The sequence below is a fragment of the Lolium rigidum genome, chromosome 1 (genome assembly GCF_022539505.1).
Source record: "Lolium rigidum isolate FL_2022 chromosome 1, APGP_CSIRO_Lrig_0.1, whole genome shotgun sequence".
Classification (NCBI taxonomy): Eukaryota; Viridiplantae; Streptophyta; class Magnoliopsida; order Poales; family Poaceae; genus Lolium; species Lolium rigidum.
In genome coordinates this window covers 63,302,196-63,329,195 of record NC_061508.1, presented here as the reverse complement: position 1 = coordinate 63,329,195, position 27,000 = coordinate 63,302,196, and the positions used below count along the sequence as shown (strand labels likewise).

Here is a 27,000-nt window from a genome sequence, read left to right as displayed (position 1 = left end):
ATCTCTCTCCTATGTGCTTCAATACAATAATCTCATGAGCTGCCTTACATGATTGAGATTCATATGATGATGCTTGTAATCTAGATGTCATTATGCTAGTCAAGTGAGTTTTACTTATGTGATCTCCGGAGACTCCTTGTCCCACGTGTGTAAAGGTGACGAGTGTGTGCACCGTATGGGTCTCTTAGGCTATATTTCACGTAATACTTATTCACCTGTTGAATGGCATAGTGAGGTGCTTATTTATATCTCTTTATGATTGCAATGTGTTTGTATCACAATTTATCTATGTGCTACTCTAGCAATGTTATTAAAGTAGTTTTATTCCTCCCGCACGTGTGCAAAGGTGACAAGTGTGTGCACCGTGTTAGTACTTGGTTTATGCTATGATCATGATCTCTTGTAGATTGCGAAGTTAACTATTGCTATGATAATATTGATGTGATCTATTCCTCCTACATATGCATGAAGGTGACGAGTGTGCATGCTATGCTAGTACTTGGTTTAGTCTTTTGATCTATCTTACACTAAAGGTTACTAAAATATGAGCATTATTGTGGAGCTTGTTAACTCCGGCATTGAGGGTTCGTTTAATCCTACGCAATGTGTTCATCATCCAACAAAAGTGTAGAGTATGCATTTATCTGTTCTGTTATGTGATCAATGTTGAGAGTGTCCACTAGTGAAAGTGTAATCCCTAGGCCTTGTTCCTAAATATCGCTATCGCTGCTTGTTTACTTGTTTTACTTGCGTTACTACTTCGCTGCGTTACTACTGCTTGTTTATCGTTGCGGGCAAAGCACTTTTCGGGTGCCGTTGCCACTACTTATTCATACCACCTGTATTTCACTATCTCTTCGCCGAACTAGTGCACCTATTAGGTGTGTTGGGGACACAAGAGACTTCTTGCTTTGTGGTTGCGGGGTTGCATGAGAGGGATATCTTTGACCTCTTCCTCCCCGAGATCGATAAACCTTGGGTGATCCACTTAAGGGAAACTTGTTGTCTGTTCTACAAACCTCTCGCTCTTGGAGGCCCAACACCGTCTACAAGAATAGAAGCTCCCGTAGACATCAAGCACTTTTCCGGCGCCGTTGTCGGGAGGAAAGGTAAAAAGGCACTCATACTCCGGTTCCGTGTAACGATACTTTTACGGCGCCATTGTGTTTGTGCTCGAAGCTATTTCCTTTAGATCATGCAATTGCATCTTTTTGTTTCTTGTTTACACTAGTTTGGCATAATGGACAACAATGAGCTTCTTATTCTATTTCCCGATTTAAAACATGGATTGTTTGATGCGAAAATTAAAAAACCTATGAAATCTTATTTGCATCGTCGGTAGTAATATTAGTATGAACGCTTTGAACACCATTGTTGATAATAATATAGAAAGTTCTAAGCTTGGGGAAGCTGGTTTTCATGATCTTTTTAGTCCCCCAAGCATTGAGGAGAAAATTTTCTTTGATGATACTTTGCCTCCTATTTATGATGATTATAATAGTGATCTTTTGGTACAACCTACTATGGAGGATAAAGCTTGTTATGATTATATTATGCCTCCTATATTTGATGATGAGAATAATAATGATGGCTACTTTGTTGAATTTGCTCCCACTACAACTAATAAAATTGATTATGCCTATGTGGAGAGTAATAATTTTATGCATGAGACTCATGATAAGAATGCTTTATGTGATAGTTATATTGTTGAGTTTGCTCATGTTGCTACTGAAAGTTATTATGAGAGAGGAAAATATGGTTGTAGAAATTTTCATGTTACTAAAATGCCTCTCTATGTGCTGAAATTTTTGAAGCTACACTTGTTTTATCTTCCTATGCTTGTCACTTTGTTCTTCGTGAATTCATTTGTGTACAAGATGCCTCTTCATAGGAAGCATGTTAGACTTAAATGTGTTTTGAATTTGCCTCTTGATGCTCTCTTTTGCTTCAAATACTATCTCTTGCGAGTGCATCATTAAAACTGCTGAGCCCATCTTAATGGCTATAAAGAAAAGAACTTCTTGGGAGATAACCCATGTGTTTATTTTTCTACAGTACTTTGTTTTATATTTGTGTCTTGGAAGTTGTTTACTACTGTAGCAACCTCTCCTTATCTTAGTTTTATGTTTTGTTGTGCCAAGTAAAGTCTTTGATAGTAAAGTAAATACTAGATTTGGATTATCTGCGCAGTTCCGCATTTCTTTGTCTGTCACGAATCCGGGTCTAATTCTCTGTAGGTAACTCAGAAAATTATGCCAATTTATGTGAGTGATCCTCGGATATGTACGCAACTTTCATTCAATTTTGGCATTTTCATTTGAGCAAGTCTGGTGCCCTTTTAAAATTCGTCTTTACGGACTGTTCTGTTTTGACAGATTCTGCCTTTTATTTCGCATTGCTTCTTTCGTTGTGTTGGGTGGATTTCTTTGTTCCATTACCTTCCAAGTAGCTTTGAGCAATGTCCGAAGTGTTAAGAATGATTGTGTCACCTCTCGAACATGTGAGTTTTTGATTATGCACTAACCCTCTAATGAGTTTGTTTCGAGTTTGGTGTGGAGGAAGTTTTCAAGGGTCAAGAGAGTAGGATGATATACTATGATCAAGGAGAGTGAAAACTCTAAGCTTGGGGATGCCCCGGTGGTTCACCCCTGCATATTCTAAGAAGACTCAAGCGTCTAAGCTTGGGGATGCCCAAGGCATCCCCTTCTTCATCGACAAATTATTAGGTTCCTTCTCTTGAAACTATATTTTTATTCGGCCACATCTTATGTACTTTACTTGGAGCGTCTGTGTGCTTTTGTTTTTGTTTTTGTTTGAATAAATGCTTGTGTGGGAGAGAGACACGCTCCGCTGGTTCATATGAACACATGTGTTCTTAATTAGCTTTTAATTTTCATGGCGAAGTTTCTTCTTCGTTAATTTGTTATATGGTTGGAATTGGAAAATGATACATGTAGTAAATTGCTATAATGTCTTGGATAATGTGATACTTGGCAATTGTTGTGCTCATGTTTAAGCTCTTGCATCATATACTTTGCACCCATTAATGAAGAAACACTTAGAGCTTGCTAATTTGGTTTGCATATTTGGTTTCTCTAGAGTCTAGATAATATCTAGTATTGAGTTTTGAACAACAAGGAAGACGGTGTAGAGTCTTATAATGTTTACAATATGTCTTTTATGTGAGTTTTGCTGCACCGGTTCATCCTTGTGTTTGTTTCAAATAACCTTGCTAGCCTAAGCCTTGTATCGAGAGGGAATACTTCTCATGCATCCAAAATCCTTGAGCCAACTACTATGCCATTTGTGTCCACCATACCTACCTACTACATGGTATTTCTCCGCCATTCCAAAGTAAATTGCTTGAGTGCTACCTTTAAATAATTCAAAATTTATCACCTCCGATTTGTGTCAACGTTTTATAGCTCATGAGGAAGTATGTGGTGTTTTATCTTTCGATCTTGTCATTTACTTCGACGGACTTTCACAATGGACTAGTGGCACATCCGCTTATCCAATAATTTTGCAAAAAGAGCTGGCAATGGGGTTCCCGACCTCGATTAATTAACTTGCATTAATAATTCTCTTCACATGTTTTGCTCCGATTCATCGGTAAGCAACTTAATTTTGCAAATAGACACTCCTTCATGGTATGTGATTGTTGGAAGGCACCCGAGGATTCGGTTAGCCATGGCTTGTGTAAGCAAAAGGTTGGGAGGAGTGTCATCCATAAATAATGAAACTAAAGTACATGTGTAAACAAAAGAGAAGAGGGATGATCTACCTTGCTGGTAGAGATAACGTCCTTCATGGGAGCCGCTCTTGAAAGTCTGGTTGATGAGGTAGTTAGAGTGCCCACTACCATTCGTTGACAACAACAAACACCTCTCAAATTTTTACTTTTATGCTCTCTATATGTTTTCAAAATAAAAGCTCTAGCACAAATATAGCAATCGATGCTTTCCTCTTTGAAGGACCTTTCTTTTACTTTTATGTTGAGTCAGTTCACCTATCTCTCTCCACCTCAAGAAGCAAACACTTGTGTGAACTGTGCATTGATTCCTACATATTTGCATATTGTACTTGTTATATTACTCTATGTTGACAATTATCCATGAGATATACATGTTACAAGTTGAAAGCAACCGCTGAAACTTAATCTTCCTTTGTGTTGCTTCAATACCTTTACTTTGATTTATTGCTTTATGAGTTAACTCTTATGCAAGACTTATTGATGCTTGTCTTGAAGTACTATTCATGAAAAGTCTTTGCTTTATGATTCACTTGTTTACTCATGTCATTACCATTGTTTTGATCGCTGCATTCATTACATATGTTTACAAATAGTATGATCAAGGTTATGATGGCATATCACTTCAGAAATTATCTTTGTTATCGTTTTACCTCGCTCGGGACGAGCGTAACTAAGCTTGGGGATGCTTGATACGTCTCCGACGTATCGATAATTTCTTATGTTCTATGCCATATTATTGATGATACCTACATGTTTTATGCACACTTTATGTCATATTCGTGCATTTTCTGGAACTAACCTATTAACAAGATGCCGAAGTGCCGGTTCGTTTTCTCGCTGTTTTTGGTTTCGAAATCCTAGTAACGAAATATTCTCGGAATTGGACGAAACGAAGACCCGGGTTCCTATTTTCACCGGAAGCATCCGTAACACCCGGGAAGGACCGGAGGGGGGCACCGGGCCCCCGGACCATAGGCCGGCGCGGCCCAGGCCCCGGCCGCGCCGCCATATGGTGTGGCCACCCCTTCGACCCTCTCGCGCCGCCTCTTCGCCTATATAAAGCCTCCGTCGCGAAAAACCACGATACGGAAAACCTTCCGGAGCCGCCGCCATCGCGAAGCCAAGATCCGGGGGACAGAGTCTACGTTCCGGCACCTCGCCGGAGCGGGGAAGTGCCCCGGAAGGCTTCTCCATCGACACCGCTGCCATCTCCACCGCCATCTTCATCACCGCTGCTTGCTCCCATGAGGAGGGAGTAGTTCTCCATCGAGGCTCGGGGCTGTACCGGTAGCTATGTGGTTCATCTCTCTCCTATGTGCTTCAATACAATAATCTCATGAGCTGCCTTACATGATTGAGATTCATATGATGATGCTTGTAATCTAGATGTCATTATGCTAGTCAAGTGAGTTTTACTTATGTGATCTCCGGAGAATCCTTGTCCCACGTGTGTAAAGGTGACGAGTGTGTGCACCGTGTGGGTCTCTTAGGCTATATTTCACGTAATACTTATTCACTCTGTTGAATGGCATAGTGAGGTGCTTATTTATATCTCTTTATGATTGCAATGTGTTTGTATCACAATTTATCTATGTGCTACTCTAGCAATGTTATTAAAGTAGTTTTATTCCTCCCGCACGTGTGCAAAGGTGACAATGTGTGCACCGTGTTAGTACTTGGTTTATGCTATGATCATGATCTCTTGTAAATTGCGAAGTTAACTATTGCTATGATAATATTGATGTGATCTATTCCTCCTACATATGCATGAAGGTGACGAGTGTGCATGCTATGCTAGTACTTGGTTTAGTCTTTTGATCTATCTTACACTAAAGGTTACTAAAATATGAGCATTATTGTGGAGCTTGTTAACTCCGGCATTGAGGGTTCGTGTAATCCTACGCAATGTGTTCATCATCCAACAAAAGTGTAGAGTATGCATTTATCTATTCTGTTATGTGATCAATGTTGAGAGTGTCCACTAGTGAAAGTGTAATCCCTAGGCCTTGTTCCTAAATATCGCTATCGCTGCTTGTTTACTCGTTTTACTCGCGTTACTACTCGCTGCGTTACTACCGCTTGTTTACTCGTTCCGGGCAAAGCACTTTTCCGGTGCCGTTGCCACTACTTATTCATACCACCCGTATTTCACTATCTCTTCGCCGAACTAGTGCACCTATTAGGTGTGTTGGGGACACAAGAGACTTCTTGCTTTGTGGTTGCAGGGTTGCATGAGAGGGATATCTTTGACCTCTTCCTCCCTGAGATCGATAAACCTTGGGTGATCCACTTAAGGGAAACTTGCTGCTGTTCTACAAACCTCTGCTCTTGGAGGCCCAACACTGTCTACAAGAATAGAAGCTCCCGTAGACATCAGGAACCTTCCAGGATAGTCGGGCGCAGTCGCTTCGACGGCAACTCGGCCCCTTCCTTGGAGGGCTCCGCCTCTCCCTCCGGGTGAGAGGTCGCCTCCTCATCAACTGCGCCCTGAGACGAGGATCCGGTGCCCCTCTTCGACCCGCGCGGGAGTCGGATGAAGTCCCGCGCCTCGGAGTCCGACTCGGTGCGCTCCTCCTCGTCGTCGACCTCTTCTTCTTCGCCTTCGGTCATTTCCGGAGGCTCCTTCCCGGCGAGGGGGGGGAGATGGTCAGCAATTTTCCGCCACCGCTACGTTCGAATCAAGGAAACAAGTCAGAAAAGAGAGACATTGCCAAGGCGTTTGGAGTCACTGCACGAGGCGTTACCTGAGGCGCCGGGGTATCTTCGGAGTAGGGCTGCAGGCCGTCCTCGAAGGAGGAAAAGGTGGCCGTGGTGATCTTGGCGAGTGCCTTCCGATACTCGCCCTCGTCCCACTCGGTCGCCGTCGACCGGGTGCAGTCGTTTTGCCCCGGTACTCCCACATGGGATGAGCTCGGCACCGCAGGGGGATCAGCCGGCGGCCAAGCCAGCGAGTTGTACATGTTGGCCGCCGTCGGGCCATTGTCCTTTAGCGCCCGGATCGCCCGGCGCATCTCCTTCACCACTTCCTCTTGCTCGCGCGGCAGCCGACCGGACATTGAGACGTCGCGGGACGCTGGGCTCGGGGTTGAACTGGGGAATGCAAACCTCGCCGGGGGGAGTGTACTCCTTGGCGTAGAACCAGAAGCGGCGCCACTGCGATTGCGCCTTCTTGGGGAGCGCCATGTCGATGAAGCTCTCCCCGGACTTCACCTGGAAGGTGATTCCGCCGTTCGGGATAAGCGCCTCGCTGCTCTTGTTAGCCCGAGTCGCCCGCCCGTGGAAGATTGATACCCACAGTGGGAAGTATGGCGGGCAACCCAGGTAGCACTCGCACAGTGCTACGAACAGGGAGATCTGCTGTACACTGTGCGGATGAAGTCGGAGGACGGGAGCGCGAATCCGCGATCCAGGAAGCTGAGGAAAATCACGAATTCGCCCGGCCTCGGGAGCGGCTCTACCTCGTTCGCCGGCGGAACTCGCCAGCGCTCCTGTTTGAACTCGGGGATGACCCCGGAGGCGACGTACGGAAGGAGGGACTCGCGCGTGACCTTGGACTTGCCCCAGGCTCTCGCCGCCATGGTTGCGCTCGGGAGCTCTTGGCGAAAAGAGAAGAGAATGAAGGAAGAATGTGGCGGAGTGATAAGCCCTAACCCCCGGGTTCGGCCTTTTATATCGTTGCACTCGCCCCAGATAAGCACCAAATCCACCCGTTGATTCGCCGCGAGATCGCCGCCCCGTGATTAACGGTCAGGATCGGCGGCGGGATCAGCGGAACGGGCGTTAAGACTAGCTGTTAACGGTCACATCAGGCCCAACGGTCAACTCCATGCAAACGGCCTGCACCTCGGTCAACGTGAAATCTAGCCGTTGCCTCTTCCACGTGTCCACGCACGAGACTTACGCCGACTGACCTGCGGCGACTGGCATGCGCCGACTGCCATACGACGACTGGCACAACGCCGACTGTCCTGCGTCGAATGGCTCATCAAGTTCAGGCGAGTGAAGACTAGCGATCCGCTGGAGTTTACTTCGGGAGCCCGGCGGCGATTCACCTCAATCCGCCTTCGTGCCTCTCCGCGACCCGTGCCGGATCTACACTTCGTCACCACCGCGCTCGGGGACTACTGATGGGGGTATGCCCATAGGGGGTGGGTCGCCAGTCCCACTCGCCATGAGGATGAAGGCCCAGGGAGGACCACCAGTCGCCCAACCGATTGGGCCCGAAGGCGACTGGGCCGAAGTCCTAAGGAGAAGATCTGCTCGGTTCAAGATAGAGATTACTTGAAGAAGGGTGCGGTATCCCGGATTTGTAGTAACTGATACGATTCGGTGTTATCCCTTTGTAACCCTAGGCCGGGGGTGGAAATATAAACCCCCGGGATAAACCCTAGAAGGGACATGATCTGAGATCCAATCTCCTCATTGTAAGCTCTTGGCTTCTCGCCGACTGAGCCCCCCCATTGTAATTCTCCACTGAGCAATAAAGATCTAGCAGGACGTAGGCCTTTTACTCTCCGGAGGGGCTGAACCTGGGTAAAACCCTTGCGTCTCTTGCACCTCGACCCGTAGATGGCGATGTTCCCTTACCCTCGCATCAATGAAGTGCTACCCCTGTAGCATCTGCCGTGGTCACATCCACGACAATGTTTCTGAGCAATATGACAGGGCAACTGATTTTGAGCTTCAACAAATGTGGGGGCAGTCCATTAGGGGTCAATGTGTTAAGAAAATCAGGTGGGTAGTAGTTATGAGGGTCGTCCACCGCACAATCAAAGCTACGGTACACCATCTCTTTTCCCTGGAATTGATTGATCATCTTCAAATTAATCCTATCCACGCAATCATTTCGGGTCGACAGTATTGCTCTGGAGGTGATGTAGTTTGGGTCAGACATGTTAGCACCAAGACTGGGAAATATATTGTCTATTAGTGTATCAAGGTCGGCATCCTTCTTCCTAGTACACGGGACACAAACTAGAAGTCCGATCACCTCGAATCGACGGAAGCAAGGTCCAACGGTGCCCCACAAACGGATTGCAGACCGCATCCCGCGGACATGTCCTTCTAGGTGCATTCCTGGCCGAAAATTAGGGTGGGTTTGCGATGGCTTGGATGGGCCATGCATCCTCCCATGGCCCGCAAGTCAGTGAAATAAATGCCATTGCATTAATATTTTGGGTGGCTACATGCTTCCATTATATTTGAACATAACTAAATTAAAATAAATACATTTTGGCCTATCCAGCATCGGCGTAGCTGGCCTACACCTCGATCCCTTAGCGCTCTCTAGCCACCACGCCTCCGGCCTCGTCCCCGGAGCTTTCTTAGCCCTTATCGCCCCTTGACTACCACGTGTGCATGGCTTCGTTGGCCTGGCGCATCCTCTTGCCGGCGGCCAACCTCTGCATGGCCTGGGTGTAAGTCACGGCGTGCCGTTGCTACGCCACCCTCGTGAGCGGCTGTGATCGCTGTCGCTTCCGCATCGGCGAATGCCCCAATTTTGGCAGCCATGGCCCCTTGCTATTGCATCCTCTCGGAGCCGCTCTGATGCCACATGCATGACAATGAAGGTAGCATGCCTAGGGGCCGCCTCTTCCGCCTCCAGCCAGGCATGGAGGGAGGCATGCTGGCATGTGGCATCTGTCGCCACCTGCTCGGTGATATCTTCAATCACTTGGTTGGAGTCCAGCTCCGGCTAGGTGTGGCGCTTTGGCGGTGATATCTTCAATCACTTGGTTGGAGTCCAGCTCCGGCTAGGTGTGGCGCTTTGGCGCCATGAACTGGTGGTGCGCTCCTCCAAGGTCGCCGTCTAGAGGGACAACTCGACTATGTTGAGTCGTCCAAGGCTTCAATGGATCGTTTTCGCGCTCTTTAGAAGGACCCAAGGAGGACACGCTACTCCGCGAGGTGGTCAGCGTGTGCATGTCGTCCATGCAGACGGCGGTGTGGCAACAATCCTCCTCAGTGCTCATCGTGGGGCTAGGAGGATACCTTTCCAGCGTGGTCTCGCTAATTTGGGCTCAAATAGTGTGCATGTGTGTGGGGGTGGTGGGGTGGGGAGCTATGGTGGCTTGCGCAGAAAAATGTGCGGCGGGGCGAGAGAACACGGCGGGAAACGGCGCGAGGGGGTAATTAATGGGGCGCACAATGGAAAATGACGGCTGGGGGAACAATGGTACCGCCATTAATGTCCAGTTAGCAGCAGTGGCTTCCATTACCCACTATTTTATACTGCAACGCGGACATCTGACTCCACCATTGCAGGATGTTGTTGGAGCCTCTGCGGCCGGCAAACAAACATGGGCCGCTGTTATATCTGTGAACCGACGTAAACGAATATAAGTGCTTATAAAATAGGGTGACCCACTAAATAAGGCCTCAGCATGTTTTGTTTTGCTCGTTCCGTTGTGTGTTGCGTGGCATTGCAACCACATCTCCACAACAAACCCAAAGAAGGAAGAAGCAGAGCGTGTCCCCACTCCCCAGCAAGGGTACAAGCCTGCAAAGCTACTCGCTGGGTGCAACACGCATGCATGTGGCGGAATGCGTTCGCGGTGGAGATCGCAGATGGATGCACAAAGAAACAAACAAACCAACAGCCAGGTAGGTAGGTCCAGTACAAGTACAAATGTACAGTCATCATCAGTTCCTTCGCTGCTGCCACGCCGCTCCTCTGACAGCTGGTCCCACGGACGCCCCTGCCCTCGGACTCGGAGCTCGCCGTTTCCGTTTTACCGCAGGTGCTTTTTCCAGAACCAACGGAGTAACAACGACACCGACAGGTGGGCCCGCGTAGGGTAGGGCCAAGGCGTCAGCGAGCACGCAACCTGCGTCTGGGGCTCTGGGTGTGTTGCCGTAGCTGGAGACCGGACGGGCAAACGGCTGGCCAGCCAACCCCAACCCGTGCGCAGCCGGCTGTTTCCTTTCCTTGGTGCTCCGCGCGGGTCGCGGCAAGGCCAACCCAGCACGCCAAGGCCGTCCGTCCGTCCGTTCGTGTGCCACGCCTCTCTCCCTCGTGCCGCCGCCGCCGTCGTCGTCGTCCCCGCCACCACCCCTCGTGCTCATTTCATCGGCCCAGCCCCGTACTTTACCCACACACAAACCACTCCACTCCACTCCACTCCGCTGCTGCATTTTACTCCACTGCCACCGCGTCCCCGTCTGCTGCGCTCTGGGGCGGACCAACATACCACCCGCGCGCATCGTACCCCGATCCAGGCCCGGGCCGCCATGTCGTCGGCGGTCTCGTCCCCGGCCTCCTTCCTCGCGCTCGCGTCCGCGTCCCCGGGCAGACGCAGGCGGGCGAGGGTGGGCGCCCCGCCGCCGCTCCACGCCAACCGGTGGCTGGCGCTGCACTGGCCGCCGTCGACGCGGGATGGAGCGGTGGCGGTGCGCGCCGAGGCCGGGAAGAAGGGCGCCAGGGGCGACGACGCCGCGGGGGCGCCCCGCGCGAGACGCGCCGGCGCCGCGGGCAAGGTTAGTTACGATTTACGAACGAGTCGCACACCTCGAGATCCTCGCCTTTCCGCAGCTTACGCTATTGTTAACTTTTACAAATCACAACCGCGCGCGCGTGCGTGTGCCGTGCAGGTCGCCAAACGGAGGGATCCGGCCGTCCTCACGGTCGATCGCTACGGCGCCGGCGACGCCGCCAAAGGTGGCGCCGACTCCCCACCCGCGCCGACTACTCAGAACGCCGTGCTGCCCAACGGTGAAAACGTGCCTGTCCGCGGGCTGTCCCCGCCAGCACCGAGGCAGGAGGCGCCACGTCTCCCAACCCAGAACGCCGTGCCGGTGAACGGCGAGAACAAATCTACCGTCGCCGCGCCGCTGCCGAGCGCAGCGAAGGTCGTGCTTCCGGGTTCCGTGCCGATCCTCCCCGCCAGGAACAAGGCGCCGATCCTCCCAGCCGAGAAGACGCCGCCCTCGTCCCGGCCAAATCTAGTGTCTGCTCCTCCAAGTCCCAGCACCGTCGGCGATGTGGCATCCGCAGAGAAGATGATCGCGGACATCGTGGAAAAGGCTTCCAAGCCAAAGACCCTCTCACCCGCTGCACCCGCCGTACAGGAGCTGTGGGACTTCAAGAAATACATTGGGTTCGAGGAGCCGGTGGAGGCCAAGGATGATGGCCGGGCTGCCGCGGACGCTGCAGGCTCCTTTGAGAACCACCAGAATCACGATTCCGGGCCTTTGGCCGGGGAGAATGTCATGAACGTGATCCTCGTTTCTGCTGAATGTTCTCCCTGGTGCAAAACAGGCATCTGCGTTATAACTCTTCAGTCTCTCCACTTTGTTCATACAAGCTTTCTTGAATTATTATTTACTCATAAAAATATCCATTGTGTTGCATAGGTGGTCTTGGAGATGTTGCTGGTGCTTTGCCAAAGGCTTTGGCAAGGAGAGGACATCGTGTTATGGTAAAACACGGCTTTATGACGAGTCCATATGTTCCCATACAAATATTTGGGTGAAATGCAAGATAGAGGATTTTTTGTGTGTATAAACGTGATGGTCTCACTGAACAGAGCCCTACTTAATATTATTAGGTGCAACAGAAATTAAAGTGCTTTCCGCTACAGACTAATCCAATTTGAGTTATATGAACCTCCTCGAAATAGGCTTTCGCACCGCTTTATAAATAAAGCCACAGTTATATGAGCCTCCACCATTCTCCTCTTGCCTTATACTAAATCTAATAGATAGAAATGCAGGTACTCTTATGGCGAAGAAATACTGTAGCACTAGTTAGCAATTCCATTTCTTAACCCTACATAGTATTTGAGAGTTTGTATCATGTCAAATTCTCAAGTGCTAATCTCATTCGGATTAAGTTAATTCTTACCACTATAACTGTATTTGGACCGGCATGAGGGATCATTTTCATTCGTTTTCTGACTGATGTAGGATTTATTTTTGTTATTGATATGGACATTTCTTCTCTCAAAATTAAGGTGCTGTCTTGAATCATACATGTCGTTTATATCGGTATAATAAGAGCTTATATGATGCAAAGAAACATCATCTCATAATGTGAAATGCTTATGATTGAAAGAGAGACATTTCATTTTTGCCATATTAACGGTTAAAAGATGAACATTTCCTATCTGCCATAGTATTGGAAATATTTGCATGTCATGAATCTGGCTCCGAATAGAGAATTACCAAAGCCAAGATGTTATATGAGATGTTTGCCACTCTGTGGTGATCGTGCGCAATCAGTTTTGCATGTCGCTTTTGTCCACTGTATTAGCAGATGTTTAGCTTCTACGGGATCTTTGTTCGTCTCTTTTGACTCAAAGAAGGGTAGTCAACCAATTGTTCTCTAGAAATTAATAGAGAAATTATGATAAAAATCACACATACCACATATTATTCAAAATCTAGGATCAGGGGCTCTTGGTTATAGACTTCGATGACCTAACTTTTGTTACTTGATGATAATTGACAAATGGTCCTTTCTATGTTAGGTTGTCGTGCCAAGGTATGGGGACTATGAAGAAGCCTACGATCTTGGAATCCGAAAATACTATAAGGCTGCTGGACAGGTACGCATAAAAAATCAGAAGGGAGCTAAGATTTGAATGCTTGATAATGTCATACTAATTCTATTTTAAGTGATTTTTGTCTTGCTCTGCAGGATTTGGAAGTGAATTATTTCCATGCATATATCGATGGAGTCGATTTTGTGTTTATTGACGCTCCTCTCTTCCGACACCGTCAGCATGACATTTATGGGGGCAGCAGACAGGTGATTCTTCTACATGTTTAGTTTTGATTGCAATGATAAACTAAGAACAGGGTATGGCTTACTGACAGACATATCCCTTGCCTATATTCTTTCAGGAAATTATGAAGCGCATGATTTTGTTCTGCAAGGTTGCTGTTGAGGTATTTATATATCCAATTACATTGACAACCAAATATTACTATACATTCACGTGCATGGTATTTCACACAGATTCATAATATCTTGTAAATTGCATACTAATAAAATCTGGACACGCTAAATGCACATTTGGTCAGAGTTTGTGCTTTAACTTTTGAGCTAATCCTTTAACAATGTTGATTAAAAATGTTGATAATCCTGGTTACTCTACTACATGCTTCTTTAGAAGGTCCTTTTTCACATTGATAATGTTCTGTTAAATATGTTACTATTCACTCTTCTATGATACTGGAAATAGCATTTCCACCTACCATAGACGGAAATACCTGGTCATTTACTCCTAAGTTTACCCAATGTATAATTTTCGCATTTGGCATATCATACATTGGATAAACTTACGAGTGAATGACCAAATATTCCCTATATATGCAACCATAAATTACAGGTTCCTTGGCATGTTCCATGCGGCGGTGCCCCTTATGGTGATGGGAATCTGGTGTTCATTGCAAATGATTGGCACACGGCACTCCTGCCCGTCTATCTGAAAGCATATTACAGAGACCATGGCTTGATGCAGTATGCTCGCTCGGTTCTGGTGATACATAACATCGCTCACCAGGTTCTTTTTTCCTCCTCTTGATTTTTCTCTACTACTACATTGTTCGAGAAACTGTAATTACATATGGTTCTCATTTTCAATGAAGTTGCAACGAAATTTCAGAGAAATGAGTCATTTCACTAGATACTGGAATAATCACCCTTGGGTCAAAATGTTTCAGCCATTATAGTCCTCTAGTACACACAAATCGAAACAGATTTAAAACAAAATTATCATGATGCTGATTTCATTAATGAAACTGGGACCATGCTCCTTTCATTGAGAAACATAAAGTTGTCAAAAATTTGAATGTTTTTGCTGGATTTCTACCGAATTTATGTGAATATTTTGTCCTTTGGCTGAAAATAAAACCAAAATCACTGCATAAAATTGTCATGCAGCTGGTTTTATTAGTGAAGCTGAGACTATGCGCCTTTCATCGAAAAAAAAAGTTGTAAAAAATATCAAAATATTTGGTTAGATTTCTATCGTATTCAGATGAAAATTTTGTTAGTTTTGCTGAAACAAAACCAAAATCACTGAAATTAAAATTAATTGAAATTCAGTGAATTTATCTATGACCGAAATACTTCTAAAACAAAAATTCAAAACCATATACAATGGCTTACAAAGGTTTTGTAGCATTGACCTGCTAAATTACGTATTAGTTTTCACTTTCCTTCATAATTCCTATTCTAGGCTAATTTTTGTTTCTTGATGCTGTATGTAGGGCCGTGGCCCTGTATCCGAATTCCCCTACACCGATTTGCTTGAGCACTACCTGGAACACTGCAAAATGTTTCAGCCATTATAGTAATACACACAACTGAAACATATTTTGACAAAATTCGATGCTGGTTTCATTAATAAAACTGGGACTATGTTCCTTTCATCGAAAAAAATAAAATTGTCAAAATTTTGAATATTTGGCTAGATTTTTCACAAATTCAAGTAAACATTGCTGTCCTCTGGCTGAAAGGAACACGAAAATCACTGATATTAAAACAAGTAAAATTCAGTGATTTAGCTATGGCCGAAGTACTTCTGAAACTAAAATTCAAAACCATACACGATGCTTATGAACGTTATGTAGTAGTGGCATGCTAAATTCTTTACTCCCGTTAATTTTGGGTTTCCTTCATTGCATTTCATAACTCTGGGCTAACTTTCGTTTCTTGATGTTGTATGTAGGGCCGTGGCCCTGTAGCTGAATTCCCGTACACTGACTTGCCTGAGCACTACCTGGAACACTTCAAACTGTACGACCCAGTGGGTGGTGAACACGCCAACTACTTCGCCGCCGGTGTGAAGATGGCAGACCAGGTTGTCGCAGTCAGCCGTGGATACCTGTGGGAGCTGAAGACGGTGGAGGGCGGCTGGGGGCTTCACGACATCATACGGCAGAATGACTCGAAGATACACGGCATCGTGAACGGCATCGACAACGAGGAATGGAACCCCGAAGTGGACATGCACCTGCAGTCGAACGGCTACACCAACTACACCCTGAGGACTCTGGATGCTGGCAAGCGGCAGTGCAAGGAGGCCCTGCAGCGCGAGTTGGGCCTAGAGGTCCGCGGCGACGTGCCGCTGATCGGCTTCATCGGGCGGCTGGACGGGCAGAAGGGCGTGGAGATCATCGCGGACGCGATGCCGTGGATCGTGAGCCAGGACGTGCAGCTGGTGATGCTGGGCACCGGGCGCGATGACCTGGAGCGCATGCTGCGGCACTTCGAGTGGCAGCACAATGACAAGGTGCGCGGGTGGGTCGGGTTCTCCGTGCCATTGGCGCACCGGATCACAGCAGGCGCGGATGTGCTCGTCATGCCCTCCAGGTTCGAGCCGTGCGGGCTGAACCAGCTGTACGCCATGGCCTACGGCACCATCCCCGTCGTGCACGCCGTCGGCGGCCTGCGGGACACGGTGTCGCCGTTCGACCCCTTCGGTGACTCGGGGCTTGGGTGGACGTTCGACCGCGCCGAGGCGCAGAAGCTGATTGAGGCGCTCGGGCACTGCCTGAACACGTACCGGAACTACAGGGAGAGCTGGAGGGGGATCCAGGAGCGCGGCATGTCGCAGAACTTCAGCTGGGAACACGCCGCGAAGCTCTACGAGGATGTCCTTGTCAAGGCCAAGTACCAGTGGTGAACTCTGCTAGCTGATCGGACCCTGCCTGCGCGCATGAGAGCATGGGAATGCGCATCGCGCACTTGACAGGCTTTGGCGCAGGGACTTGCCGATCTCCTGCCATCTTTGACGATTGAAGCGCAGCCATCCGCGAGGTGTAGGTGACCTGAGGTGTGTGGTTGATACTCTGTCCCGATTTGGTTCGTAGCTGAGTAGGGTGGAGGTAGAGAAAGCGTTTCACTGATGCAGGTGTATGGGATGTCAACTTGATATTGTAATTTGCTATGTTGTGTTCTGTTACAATGTTGTTCTTATTAAGAGGCTGAGACCGAGAGCCAGTACTTGCATTTGAGATCAGTGGGCAACTGTGAAAAACTTGGTAGTAGATGCAATTCATTTGCAAGATGAACAAGATAGAGTGGAATGGAAGATTGGTTCCTGAGGTTTTACTGTCAAAGGCTTGTACTTGCACTTGAGATCTAATAGTGCTTTGCCATATAGACTTTGGAAAATCAAAATTATCTTATAATTCAGAAATTTTGTGTGTTTGATGCTCAGAAATAACATCCTTCAAAAGAGAATTTGATTAGGAATGATCAATGTCACTTCAGTGGTAAGGAGATAGTGGATCATTTTGTTTCAGTGCTCTTTGGCAAGTGGTCATCTAAGACTGGTCAGGCCTCCCGAGAATGCAGATGATTTGGCTGGAGCTTTGGTAGATTCCTTCCCGTGATCCCAAAGGATGCTTCATGCTTGTGCTTAGTTGTGGCACAGCTGTGTGGTTGGACGATCTGAAAGACTAGAAGTAACGCATGTTTTGAAAGAAAGTTTCTTGCTAATCCATCCGTGTGATTTTTAGGGTTTGTACCTCTGTTTAAAATAGCCGGCTATAGCCGGTTATAGCCCGGCTATAGCCTTTCGCGAGGCCTGCGGCTATAGCTAGAGACTTTAGAGGCTAAAATAGAAATAGCCGCTAATAGCCCGGCTAAGGCTATTTAGCATTAATTTAGCCTCATAGCCGCTAACTTCTCGCTCAATGGGCCTAAAATTTTGGACCAAAAATTTCAGTCGACCGGCCCATTTGCTTGGCGAAATAGCCACCAAACTCTAGTAATGTAATTATGGGCATAACTATGTCCTAAACTACGTAATGATGTTGTAATATTTGGACAAAACTGTGTATTTAACTATGTGTGAACTATTATGTGTATCTCCTATGTGAAGATGTTATTATGTTATTGTGAATTATTGATATATATATGACTATATGATGCCCAATTTTTTTCAATATCTAGCGAATCCGCTATATAGCTATAGCCCGCTATAGCCCGGCTATAGCCTTTCATAGCTTCAAAAAATTCGTGGCTATCGGCTATAGCCGCTAACAAAGACACAATAATAACCTTGTGAAAATCACAATTTCACTGGAAATCTATTTGCTACGGGTTAGGCTAGAGAACCTTAGGCTGGAAAAGGCCATGCCCTAGTATGGATAAACCAGACGGGAGAGAGAGCTTTGTTTTTGTGGCACAAGGAGAGAGCGAGCATTGCTTGTCCAATAGCGCAACACGAGCAACACGACGGGATGCATCCAACTGGGAGCACCAAAAGCTCTCGTCGTGCTTGTGCGGGCGCAACCACCCCGTCCGTGCTTGGCCGCCTGTACTGGTGGCCGGTGCCGGCGGCCACCACCGTCCACCAGCCACAACGGCGAAACAACCAAGAAATTAAACGCCGACCTCGACGTCCACGCCCACCTCGTTTTGTCATCTTTCCCTCGGCTACGAGTGCGACCTCCATACTGGCGCGCGGCGATCCGAGTACAAAGTTTGCTGCTGCGGACATCTCTCACTGACTAACGGACCGAGAGAGCCAAGACCCCACATGTCATAGTGATAGACTGGGACGTCGTACGTAACCGTACCCTCCTCTGCTCGGGAACTCCGCACAAAAGCGCCGGTTCCGAGCCGACGCGCGCAAAAGGGAGCCTCGAAAAGCCAAAAAGGAGGCGTCGCAGCACAGGAAAAGCCGAGGCGCCAGTGGGCATGGCCGGCGAGGGGCCCGCCTCTGCAGCGGCGGGGGAGCTGCTCGACCGGTCTCTGCTTCTGCTGCTGCGGCGGTGGACCGCGTCGGCCGGCGCTCTTACCGAGCTGCTGGGCGCGTGGGACGCGGTGCGCGCCGGGATCGTGGCGCCAGCGCTCGCGGCGGCATCGGGGGCGTGCCTCGCCATGTCAGCCATGCTGCTCGCCGAGGCCCTGTTCATGGCCGCCGCCAGCCTCGCGCGGCGCCGGCCCGAGCGCCGGTACCGGGCGGAACCGCTCGGCGCCAAGGACGGCGAGGACGAGGAGAGCGGCCTCCTCGGCTACCCCATGGTGCTCGTCCAAATCCCCATGTACAACGAGAGGGAGGTACGACGAGCGCATTTTGCGCATGTTATTTTCAGTAATTCCCATGTAATTATTAAACTGCATGTTTATGTCTGTATACTGTATGTACGTGTGCGTATATTCGTTACATCTTGATTTTTCATAGCTTGACGCATCCCTCGATTTGCCTCCGTTGAGGTGCAGGTGTACAAGCTCTCGATTGGGGCAGCGTGCGGGCTGTCCTGGCCGTCGGATAGGATCATCGTACAGGTTCTGGACGATTCCACGGATCCAACGGTCAAGGTAACTATTAAATGAGCGCTGCTATACACACGACGTTTTACGTCCGATATGCGTACGATCTGGGCGACCATGTGTGTCTACTCGAAAATACAGGCCAGGACAAATCGAAACCTCATAGCCCAAGACAAAATCCATCTTCCTCATCTGCATTTTTCCTTCGTTTGACTCCGAGGGCATCTCCAGCAGTTCAACGTATTTCAGATGCATCTCCACCGGTGGTTTCTAAATAGGCGCCGGAAGGGGCGCCGACACTGCTGTATGGAGGCGCCAGCAGAGTACACTCTATTTGGAGGTGCTGCTCCCACACCGGTGCCCCCAAATCGGCGGTCCCGATAGATTTAGAAAGTTAAATTAAATTCTGAACACGATATTCATACTAAGTTCGAACGAAATTTATACAAATTTAACGCGAATTTAAACTTAAAAACTAAAAAAACATCTAGCGGCGTTGGGAGTTGAAGGCGCTAAAGTCCAGGTCGTCGCCGTCGTCGTTGGATGCCCCGCAGGACCAGCTGTCGTCCTCGTCGGCCTTCTCCTCCTTTGGCGTCGGCAGCTCGGAAGGCCCGTCGAGATCGACGAAGTTGTGCGCCATCGTTGGTGGGTGCGTGGGAGGTTTGCGCAGCGATTGGACGGTGGCGGCTAGGGTTGGAAGGCGGGGAACAGAGAGAAGTGCGCGTCGGTGTGGTTTTAAGGGAGGCGGCGTACGCGCATTGAAGGCGCGTGGGTAAGGAAGGTGGACGCCGCGTGGCCAGTCGCCGCCCTCGTCGCCGCTTGGGTTTCGCGCGGGAGGCCATTAACGCGGACAACCAACCTCCCCGCGTCATTTTCGATGCGAACCGCCGCGTCCTCTCGCTGACAAGGCGCCCCCACCCGCGAAAACCGCCGTGTCGCGAGGTGCCGGCGTGCCCGATTCGCGCCCTTCACCAAGGAGCCATCACGGGGTTGTCGACGCTTCTGTTGGGCTCGAAAACTAGCCGACGCCTTTTATGGCGCACCGGTGTGAGTCCATTTTCGCTCAAAACGCTATCGGGGCCGCTATGGGGCGCGTCGGCGGAGATGCTTTAAAAATGACCACGCGTGTCCGTTTGCATTCGATAGTATACGCGGAAATAGTCTCCGCCGCCACAGCCGCAACCCTGGGCGCCTCCTCCACCGCCGCCACAACCATACCCCTGGGCGCCTCCGCCGCCGCCACAGCCGCAACTCTGGGCGCCTCCACCGCCGCAGCCCTGGGCGCCTCCTCCACCTCCAGCACCGCCGGCGCGCCCGGCGTACGCTCCCCCGGATGGCAACTGGGCGTGGGTGATACCGGAGCTCATCGTGCTCGACAGTAACAAAGAGCAGCAGTATTAGGTTTTTTTTCATGTTTTAACTATGTAAATTATGTTTCATGTATTAAAAAAATGATCCGGCCCAAAAAAATGCGTCGTGCCGCTGGGCCACCCCGATGCAAACGGACGCGCGGTCGATTTCGACCATTTCGACTGACGCAAACTGACGCGCGCGGACGCTAAAATGTGTCGCGCTGCTGGAGATACCCTTATCAGCCTTGATAGATCTATTGATGCTGAAGAAGGTGGTGGTGGACCCAATGAAAAATTAGCACTGTGAAAAACCATTGTCGGACAAAGATCGTACGTGCATTGTCGTGTGTGGAGCAATTCCGCTATTAAATTGCCCATCTCGCTTAGCACTCAAGTTACATGACAATACTTTTGGCATTACCATATCACAACGTTGCGTGTTGTCAAAAAAAAAAGGTTGCAGCATTTATTTAGCTGTTTTCTCTCCCTGATATTCAGTAGACTAGTGCAAAATCAGTCTGATAAAGTGCCGGAAATGTTCAGTATTTGCTCAAGTTGTTCAGGGGTGTCATCTGTAACTTCTGAAAAGATTTAAGCGTTTGGCAACTAGTAGAGTAGAATTGATCGAATAGTGTGTTGTCAGTTTAGATAGTGCTATTCCTGGGCAAAAATGAAACTAAACAACGGTGGCATCAGTAACTTAAGTTACATCATGGCCGGAACCGAAAGTGAACAAGATAATGACAAGAGGGGGCTTACATAAGGGTTGATGTCGCGGGTTTTTTTGGGTCCTGGTTTAGTGTAATAATTGTTCAGAGTTCAGACCTAGTATTGAGTTAAGCCGTTGAGAATCATTTATGTGCTATGCTTTGACTAGGATCTCGTGGAGCTGGAATGCGAGCTTTGGACTAAGAAAGGCAAGAATGTAAAGTATGAGGTGAGAAACAATCGCAAAGGATACAAGGCTGGTGCATTGAAAGAGGGGATGCTGCATGCTTATGTCCAACAATGTGATTTCCTCGCTGTATTTGATGCCGATTTCCAACCAGAAGCCGACTTCCTCATCAGAACCATCCCATATCTTGCGCGCAATCCACAAATTGCTCTTGTTCAAGCACGCTGGGAATTCGGTAAGCCTAAAAAGCAGTTAGGTTTACATGGTTATGAATTCATTTTGTTAGTTTACTATTCTCTGATATGCTAACCTACTAGCATGTATTTATTCTGAACTGTGTAGCTACTTGAGGCGCTGAGCTGTTGGTCTAAGTTCAGTGTCATGGTACCCCTCCTGTGGGTGGTAGTTTCCAGTTAAAAACTCTAGTTGATGCTCTTTGTTTTTACTTGGATGATCTGAACTCTGTGGTTTCGTTTATTCTATAAATGGAACCGGGGAGATGTCAACCTGTGAATCTAAAGATCAGGGGACCCCACTTGCTTAATAAAAACTAGCAAATTAGTCAGCTACTTAAGTGCCTACTTGTAGCAATTGAGATAGCATCAATCTTATCTGATTAAAGAAAAATTAGAGCAAAGGAGTGAACACCACGACCTAATGAGCATGTTATGTAAGACCAACAACGAGAACCGCCGAACTGGAGGACAACAGATAGCGTTATATATCTTCTCTTTTCTTGGAAGGGAACTGTAAAAACTAGTTCAATTAAGCATGTTCATGGTGCGCAAAAAGTTTACCACCGCTCAACTTAGTAGGCTTTATCGGTCTGATGCATCTGTTGTTCGAATTGACAGGAACTTGCTGACTGGCATTTCGGGACGGTTTTGCAGTTAATCCTAATGAATGCCTGATGACAAGGATACAAAAGATGACACTAGATTATCACTTTAAAGTAGAGCAGGAAGCAGGCTCATCGACCTTTGCCTTCTTTGGTTTTAATGGTATGACAGACACATCTCTCTTTGAGAGTCAACCCATTCATAGCCCTGAATTAACCTATTTAACTTCAGGAACTGCTGGTGTCTGGAGAATTTCTGCCATCAAGGAAGCTGGGGGCTGGGATGATCGAACCACAGTTGAAGACATGGATTTGGCAGTCAGAGCAGGCCTGAAAGGATGGAAATTTGTCTATGTTGGCGATGTTAAGGTAGGATGGATATGGCACCAATGTACTCATATGGATTGAGTTATTTTGTTACAACTACATTGTTTTTGAGTTTCTACATTAAGGAAGTACTTAACAATTTATACGAACAATTTGTAACCGTAAGAGGAGAATGGTGGTTTCCTTACTGGGATTCAAATTGTCAAAAATGATACCTCCTTTTTTTAGCAGTTGAAAATCTATTTTTTTCCGTCAACCAGCCTCATTGACAATCTTATTTTTGCAAGTGATGTAACCCGCAAGGAAATTATTACTGGACAGGTAAAAAGTGAACTACCAAGCAGTCTTAAGGCATATCGTCGCCAACAACACCGTTGGACATGTGGGGCATCAAATTTGTTCCGCAAGACGGGAAAAGAAATATTGCTTACTAAGGTAACTCTGCTATTACAGTCTAGTAGTCTTTGCATGAATGAGAAAGGTAGTAATGATATGCGTTTGATGGTAGGTAATATTTTTTGCTCTCATATGCATTTTTGGACAATTAAAGTTTTTCATTACCCCTGGTCTCTGCATCATCGATGCATACAGCCATAATCTTATTACAAGCTCACCTCGCATATGCATGAGCATTAGTTGTATTTCTTCAAATGATTCATGCACTGGTTTGTGTGCATAATATGATCATATGCTTCATTACTGTTTGTTTCTTGTGTGATGTTTATCTGACAACCTCTAAATCCTGGAGCAGGAAGTGTCATTTTGGAGGAAGCTTTATTTGCTATACAGCTTCTTCTTTGTGAGGAAGGTTGTTGCTCATGTGGTACCTTTCATGCTGTACTGTGTAGTGATCCCACTATCGGTGCTAATTCCTGAGGTCACAATTCCTGCATGGGGGGTGGTCTATATTCCAACAACAATAACCCTTCTATACGCCATTAGAAATCCAAGGTATTCATTAATTAGTACAACAAATTAGTGGCAGATATGATATGCTGGTTCCTAACTACTGCTGTCCTTGCAGTTCTATCCACTTCATACCATTCTGGATCCTCTATGAGAATGTCATGTCATTTCACCGAACAAAGGCGACATTTATTGGTTTGCTGGAGCTCAGAAGCGTAAATGAATGGGTGGTCACGGAGAAGCTTGGCAATTCAAGCAAAACAGAGCCTGTACCTCAGATACTCGAAAGGCCTTGCTACAGGTTTTGGGGCAGGTAAAAGATGACTGAACCTATGAATCTCCCTAGGGTCTTGGATGTCGAAAATGTTATGTTGAACTGAACCTAGAAGTTCTGGAATCTGAACTATTTTCATGCTCTTGCAGATGGACCATGTCGGAAGTTCTGTTCGCCATGTTTCTTTTCACTTGTGCAACCTACAACTTGGTGCACGGACCTGACCTATATTTCATCTACATATATCTACAGGCTATAACATTTCTCATTGTTGGCACTGGTTTCTGTGGAACATCCAACTCATAGCAGCCATAGTAACTGATCCAAGAAAAGGAACTATTCACTACACACATGATGTGACAACCTCATTCATCAGGGATACTTTTTGATGTAATAACCTTATTTCATTGCCGTGAATACTGTCAAGGATAGGGTGCCTGTCTTTTTAGAAACAGGTTCCCCTGCTATTGTAATTTCCACTTATCTACAATGTAATTCCCATGTAACCACGTTCCACTGTTGTATTATTCTTCATACATTAACTATGATTGTGCTGTCTACACCATTTTGGATTATGAATATTTTCCTTACCTTTTTCCTAGTTCCTCCTGAATTTCTCGTGAACTGTGGATCTCCCCGGTATTGATGCTATTCTTGTCCCTTAACTCAACTCTATATATGATGATCCTACCAAGCTAAGTAATTTATTTGCATGACTTGGGAAATAAATGTAACGATTTGGGTGCAATTTAACATCTACACTTTTGTAATATGACGATTGGATCTTATAATTATTTTTTTAGATGGTGAAGAGAAAAGCTCTCCCCTGTTTCTTTACAAAGGAAGATGCAGAGGTGAGTCAAATTGCAACTATCATCAGCAATGTTGATCTATACTATACTGCTCACTTAACTGCCTGAATTCTATGCATACTAACACAAATAGAAGGAATTTAGAACATATGACAGGTTGAAGAATCAATTTGCATGAGCAGTTTAACAGGATAGCATAGGGTGGAGCAGGTGCGCTCTGCGCACCTGCACATTTTTCAACTTTGTCTTTTTTGTATCTTCCAAATTGTGTAATATTTCGATTTGATTTTTTTGCAGGTCACTCAAAAATAACAAATAGAATGGAGGAAAAATAGTTCGGAATTTTTTTGTGCAAATTTAAAGTTTAAATTATTTAAAATTCAAAATAAATTTTTAAAATACATATATAGATAATGACATAAAAAATCCAAAATATTTATCCCACATTCCAATTATTATGTTTAAGTGATCTGCAAATTTTTGAGTTCAAACAATATGTGGTGTGAGAGATACAAAAATAAGAAATCGTTTGAAAGGGGAACAAAAAGAATTTGCACGGATCTTGATGCAGTATACACGGGGTAGATACGGGTGCTCACCAAGCACCTGCTCTCAAAGTCCATTGGCATCGGCACTTTAATGAACTGCAACTTGCTTATAGTAAAACACTCCCTGTGGTCGAAAATACATTGGAGAACCTGCTCATACTCCCACCCCAAATCTCACCCTCCCTTTGTCATCTTGGTCCGTTTGTTCTTAGTACTCCCAAGACATTTAATGTATTGTTTTTCATCTCTAAGTTGTATTCACATACATCTTCATTCACTCCAGAAAATGGGGGACCCACAATGTGACGTCGCCGGTAGCCACGATGCCTCCAGATGCGAACTTGCCAGCAACATGAACTGTTCATCTTCTCTATCCACAAATCCCCTCCTTCACAACCTCTCCCCATTCAAGCAAATACGAGGAGTGATGCCAGCGGGTATATGGTCTACGTCTACTCCAACCAGTACTGTTCAGCTTCACCAAATTTCCTCAATTCTTGTCCTCGCATCGTGTTTTTCTTTCCCACTCATTTCCATCATGTCCCAGTCCAAGGAGGGACAATCTATATCAGTCATCACATCTGCTCATGTGGCTCAAGAAAACATCATTATGTAAAGCTGGCTCTGAATCTAGAATGGTACTAGGATTTGACATTTTATCCACAAGAATTCAGATGCCATTTTACAGATAAAAACAGATATGCGTATAAATTTCACCCGTTTTGTTTTGTATCCTATTGATATCCTGTATTTAGCTCGGGATTGTTTTGTACTGTATCCTATTGATATCTTGAATTTAGCTCGGGATTTGTCACGCATATTCCAAGCTATTCAGTGATGAACTGATGATGGAAAGTTAGTGGTTGTCTTCACAGGCCTAGAGGTTGAAGACGATGCTACAGTCATCTTTCCCCTCGAATTATTTAACCACAGCGCAGACGCATTCAATCGCCTTCTGCAAAATCACCGGCAGCCACAGCTGTGTTCATGTCCCGATCTGTTCCGCTGACGATGACTTTGGCCCAATAAATGCGTATTACTTCTGTATTCTGTAGTAAATGCCCATGTATCCCTTAAATGAATATTTAAGAAAAATAAATGTTACCTTATCCACGGATCACAAAGCAGCTAATGGACGTGTAGATATGGGGGAGAAGCGTGGCTGTGAGCCAAAAGTCCGGGTCATCCTTTGATCATTGTTTGAGTTGCTTATCGTGCAGTGCCGCACAATCAGCCACCGTCTCACCATGGTGTGCTCAATCAAGAGCACAAGTCCGGGTCATCCCTGTGGTTAACTATAAAGAGAGGATACCAAGCGTCCAGGCCTATGTCCTCTTATTTGAATTATATACAGCCATAGCTGCTTGAGTTAATGGAATTCAGTTTGTTGATATTTATTCTTACATTAGGTGGTCTATTTATCATTTACATGTTACTTGCGATATTTGAGTTTTTCCTTGCTGCAATAAGTGACAAAGCACCAAACACAGGGAAAAAAAATTATTTACATGGCATCGTATGAGAACTCTAACATGACAATTTCTTTTTAAACCTGGAAACTCATCCCTGTACTTGACATGTGTATGGAACCAACACGAGAAAAACAACTTTAACTGAACCAGCCCATCATGTAGGAAGAAGAGAGTGTAATATCATGGCTCGCTGAGGGGCATTAAGCATGTACCTAGGGACGGAGCTGCCTTACGTGCATTGGGGGTCAGCTGACCCGAATGAAAAACAGTAAATCCTTCACTAATTAGAGCTAACTAAGATTTATTTATAGAGTATGACAGCAGTGCAATAGAGAGAATATAAAGCTGACCCCAAAGACATTTTCTTATAGCTTACTGAAACTGGTTGATTGTTAGTGTTTACAACATTTTGTGCCATCTAAACCTCGGTCAGATGGACCTGCCACCTGGGGTCCCCCTGGCGCCAGGTGGTACAATCACAAGGTAAGTCGAGATGACCCTACCAGTGCACTGTTGGAGATATGCCCAAGAGGCAATAATAAAGTGGTTATTATATATCTTTGTGTTTATGATAAATGTTTATATATCAT

The 27,000-nt window shown here is 46.6% G+C and overlaps 2 protein-coding genes across 2 annotated transcripts; both read left to right on the top strand.

Annotated features, from left to right (window-relative positions):
- Window positions 1-10,984: 10,984 nt before the first annotated feature.
- LOC124674370 (soluble starch synthase 2-3, chloroplastic/amyloplastic-like) lies at window positions 10,985-16,618 on the top strand. Its single transcript, XM_047210416.1, has 8 exons — window positions 10,985-11,230; window positions 11,345-12,011; window positions 12,107-12,171; window positions 13,222-13,299; window positions 13,392-13,502; window positions 13,598-13,642; window positions 14,086-14,259; window positions 15,430-16,618. The coding sequence occupies exons 1-8, from the start codon at window positions 10,985-10,987 to the stop codon at window positions 16,384-16,386; spliced, it is 2,343 nt and encodes a 780-aa protein (XP_047066372.1). The 3' UTR covers window positions 16,387-16,618.
- A 1,792-nt stretch (window positions 16,619-18,410) lies between these two features.
- Window positions 18,411-24,143, top strand: LOC124708880 (probable glucomannan 4-beta-mannosyltransferase 3). The gene is made up of 9 exons (XM_047240520.1): window positions 18,411-18,773; window positions 18,936-19,034; window positions 21,216-21,468; window positions 22,124-22,234; window positions 22,304-22,440; window positions 22,720-22,833; window positions 23,150-23,349; window positions 23,423-23,617; window positions 23,728-24,143. Exons 1-9 carry the CDS (start codon window positions 18,411-18,413, stop codon window positions 23,882-23,884), a joined length of 1,629 nt encoding a protein of 542 aa, XP_047096476.1. The 3' UTR covers window positions 23,885-24,143.
- The last annotated feature ends 2,857 nt before the right edge of the window (window positions 24,144-27,000 follow it).

Coding starts and splice junctions, on each gene's coding strand:
- LOC124708880 (XM_047240520.1), top strand. CDS start 18,411: ATGGCCGGCGAGGGGCCCGCCTCTGCAGCGGCGGGGGAGCTGCTCGAC. Junction 23,350..23,422: donor TACGCCATTAGAAATCCAAG/GTATTCATTAAT, acceptor CTGTCCTTGCAG/TTCTATCCACTTCATACCAT. Junction 23,618..23,727: donor TGCTACAGGTTTTGGGGCAG/GTAAAAGATGAC, acceptor ATGCTCTTGCAG/ATGGACCATGTCGGAAGTTC.
- LOC124674370 (XM_047210416.1), top strand. CDS start 10,985: ATGTCGTCGGCGGTCTCGTCCCCGGCCTCCTTCCTCGCGCTCGCGTCC. Junction 12,012..12,106: donor TTCTCCCTGGTGCAAAACAG/GCATCTGCGTTA, acceptor TGTGTTGCATAG/GTGGTCTTGGAGATGTTGCT. Junction 14,260..15,429: donor TACATAACATCGCTCACCAG/GTTCTTTTTTCC, acceptor TGTTGTATGTAG/GGCCGTGGCCCTGTAGCTGA.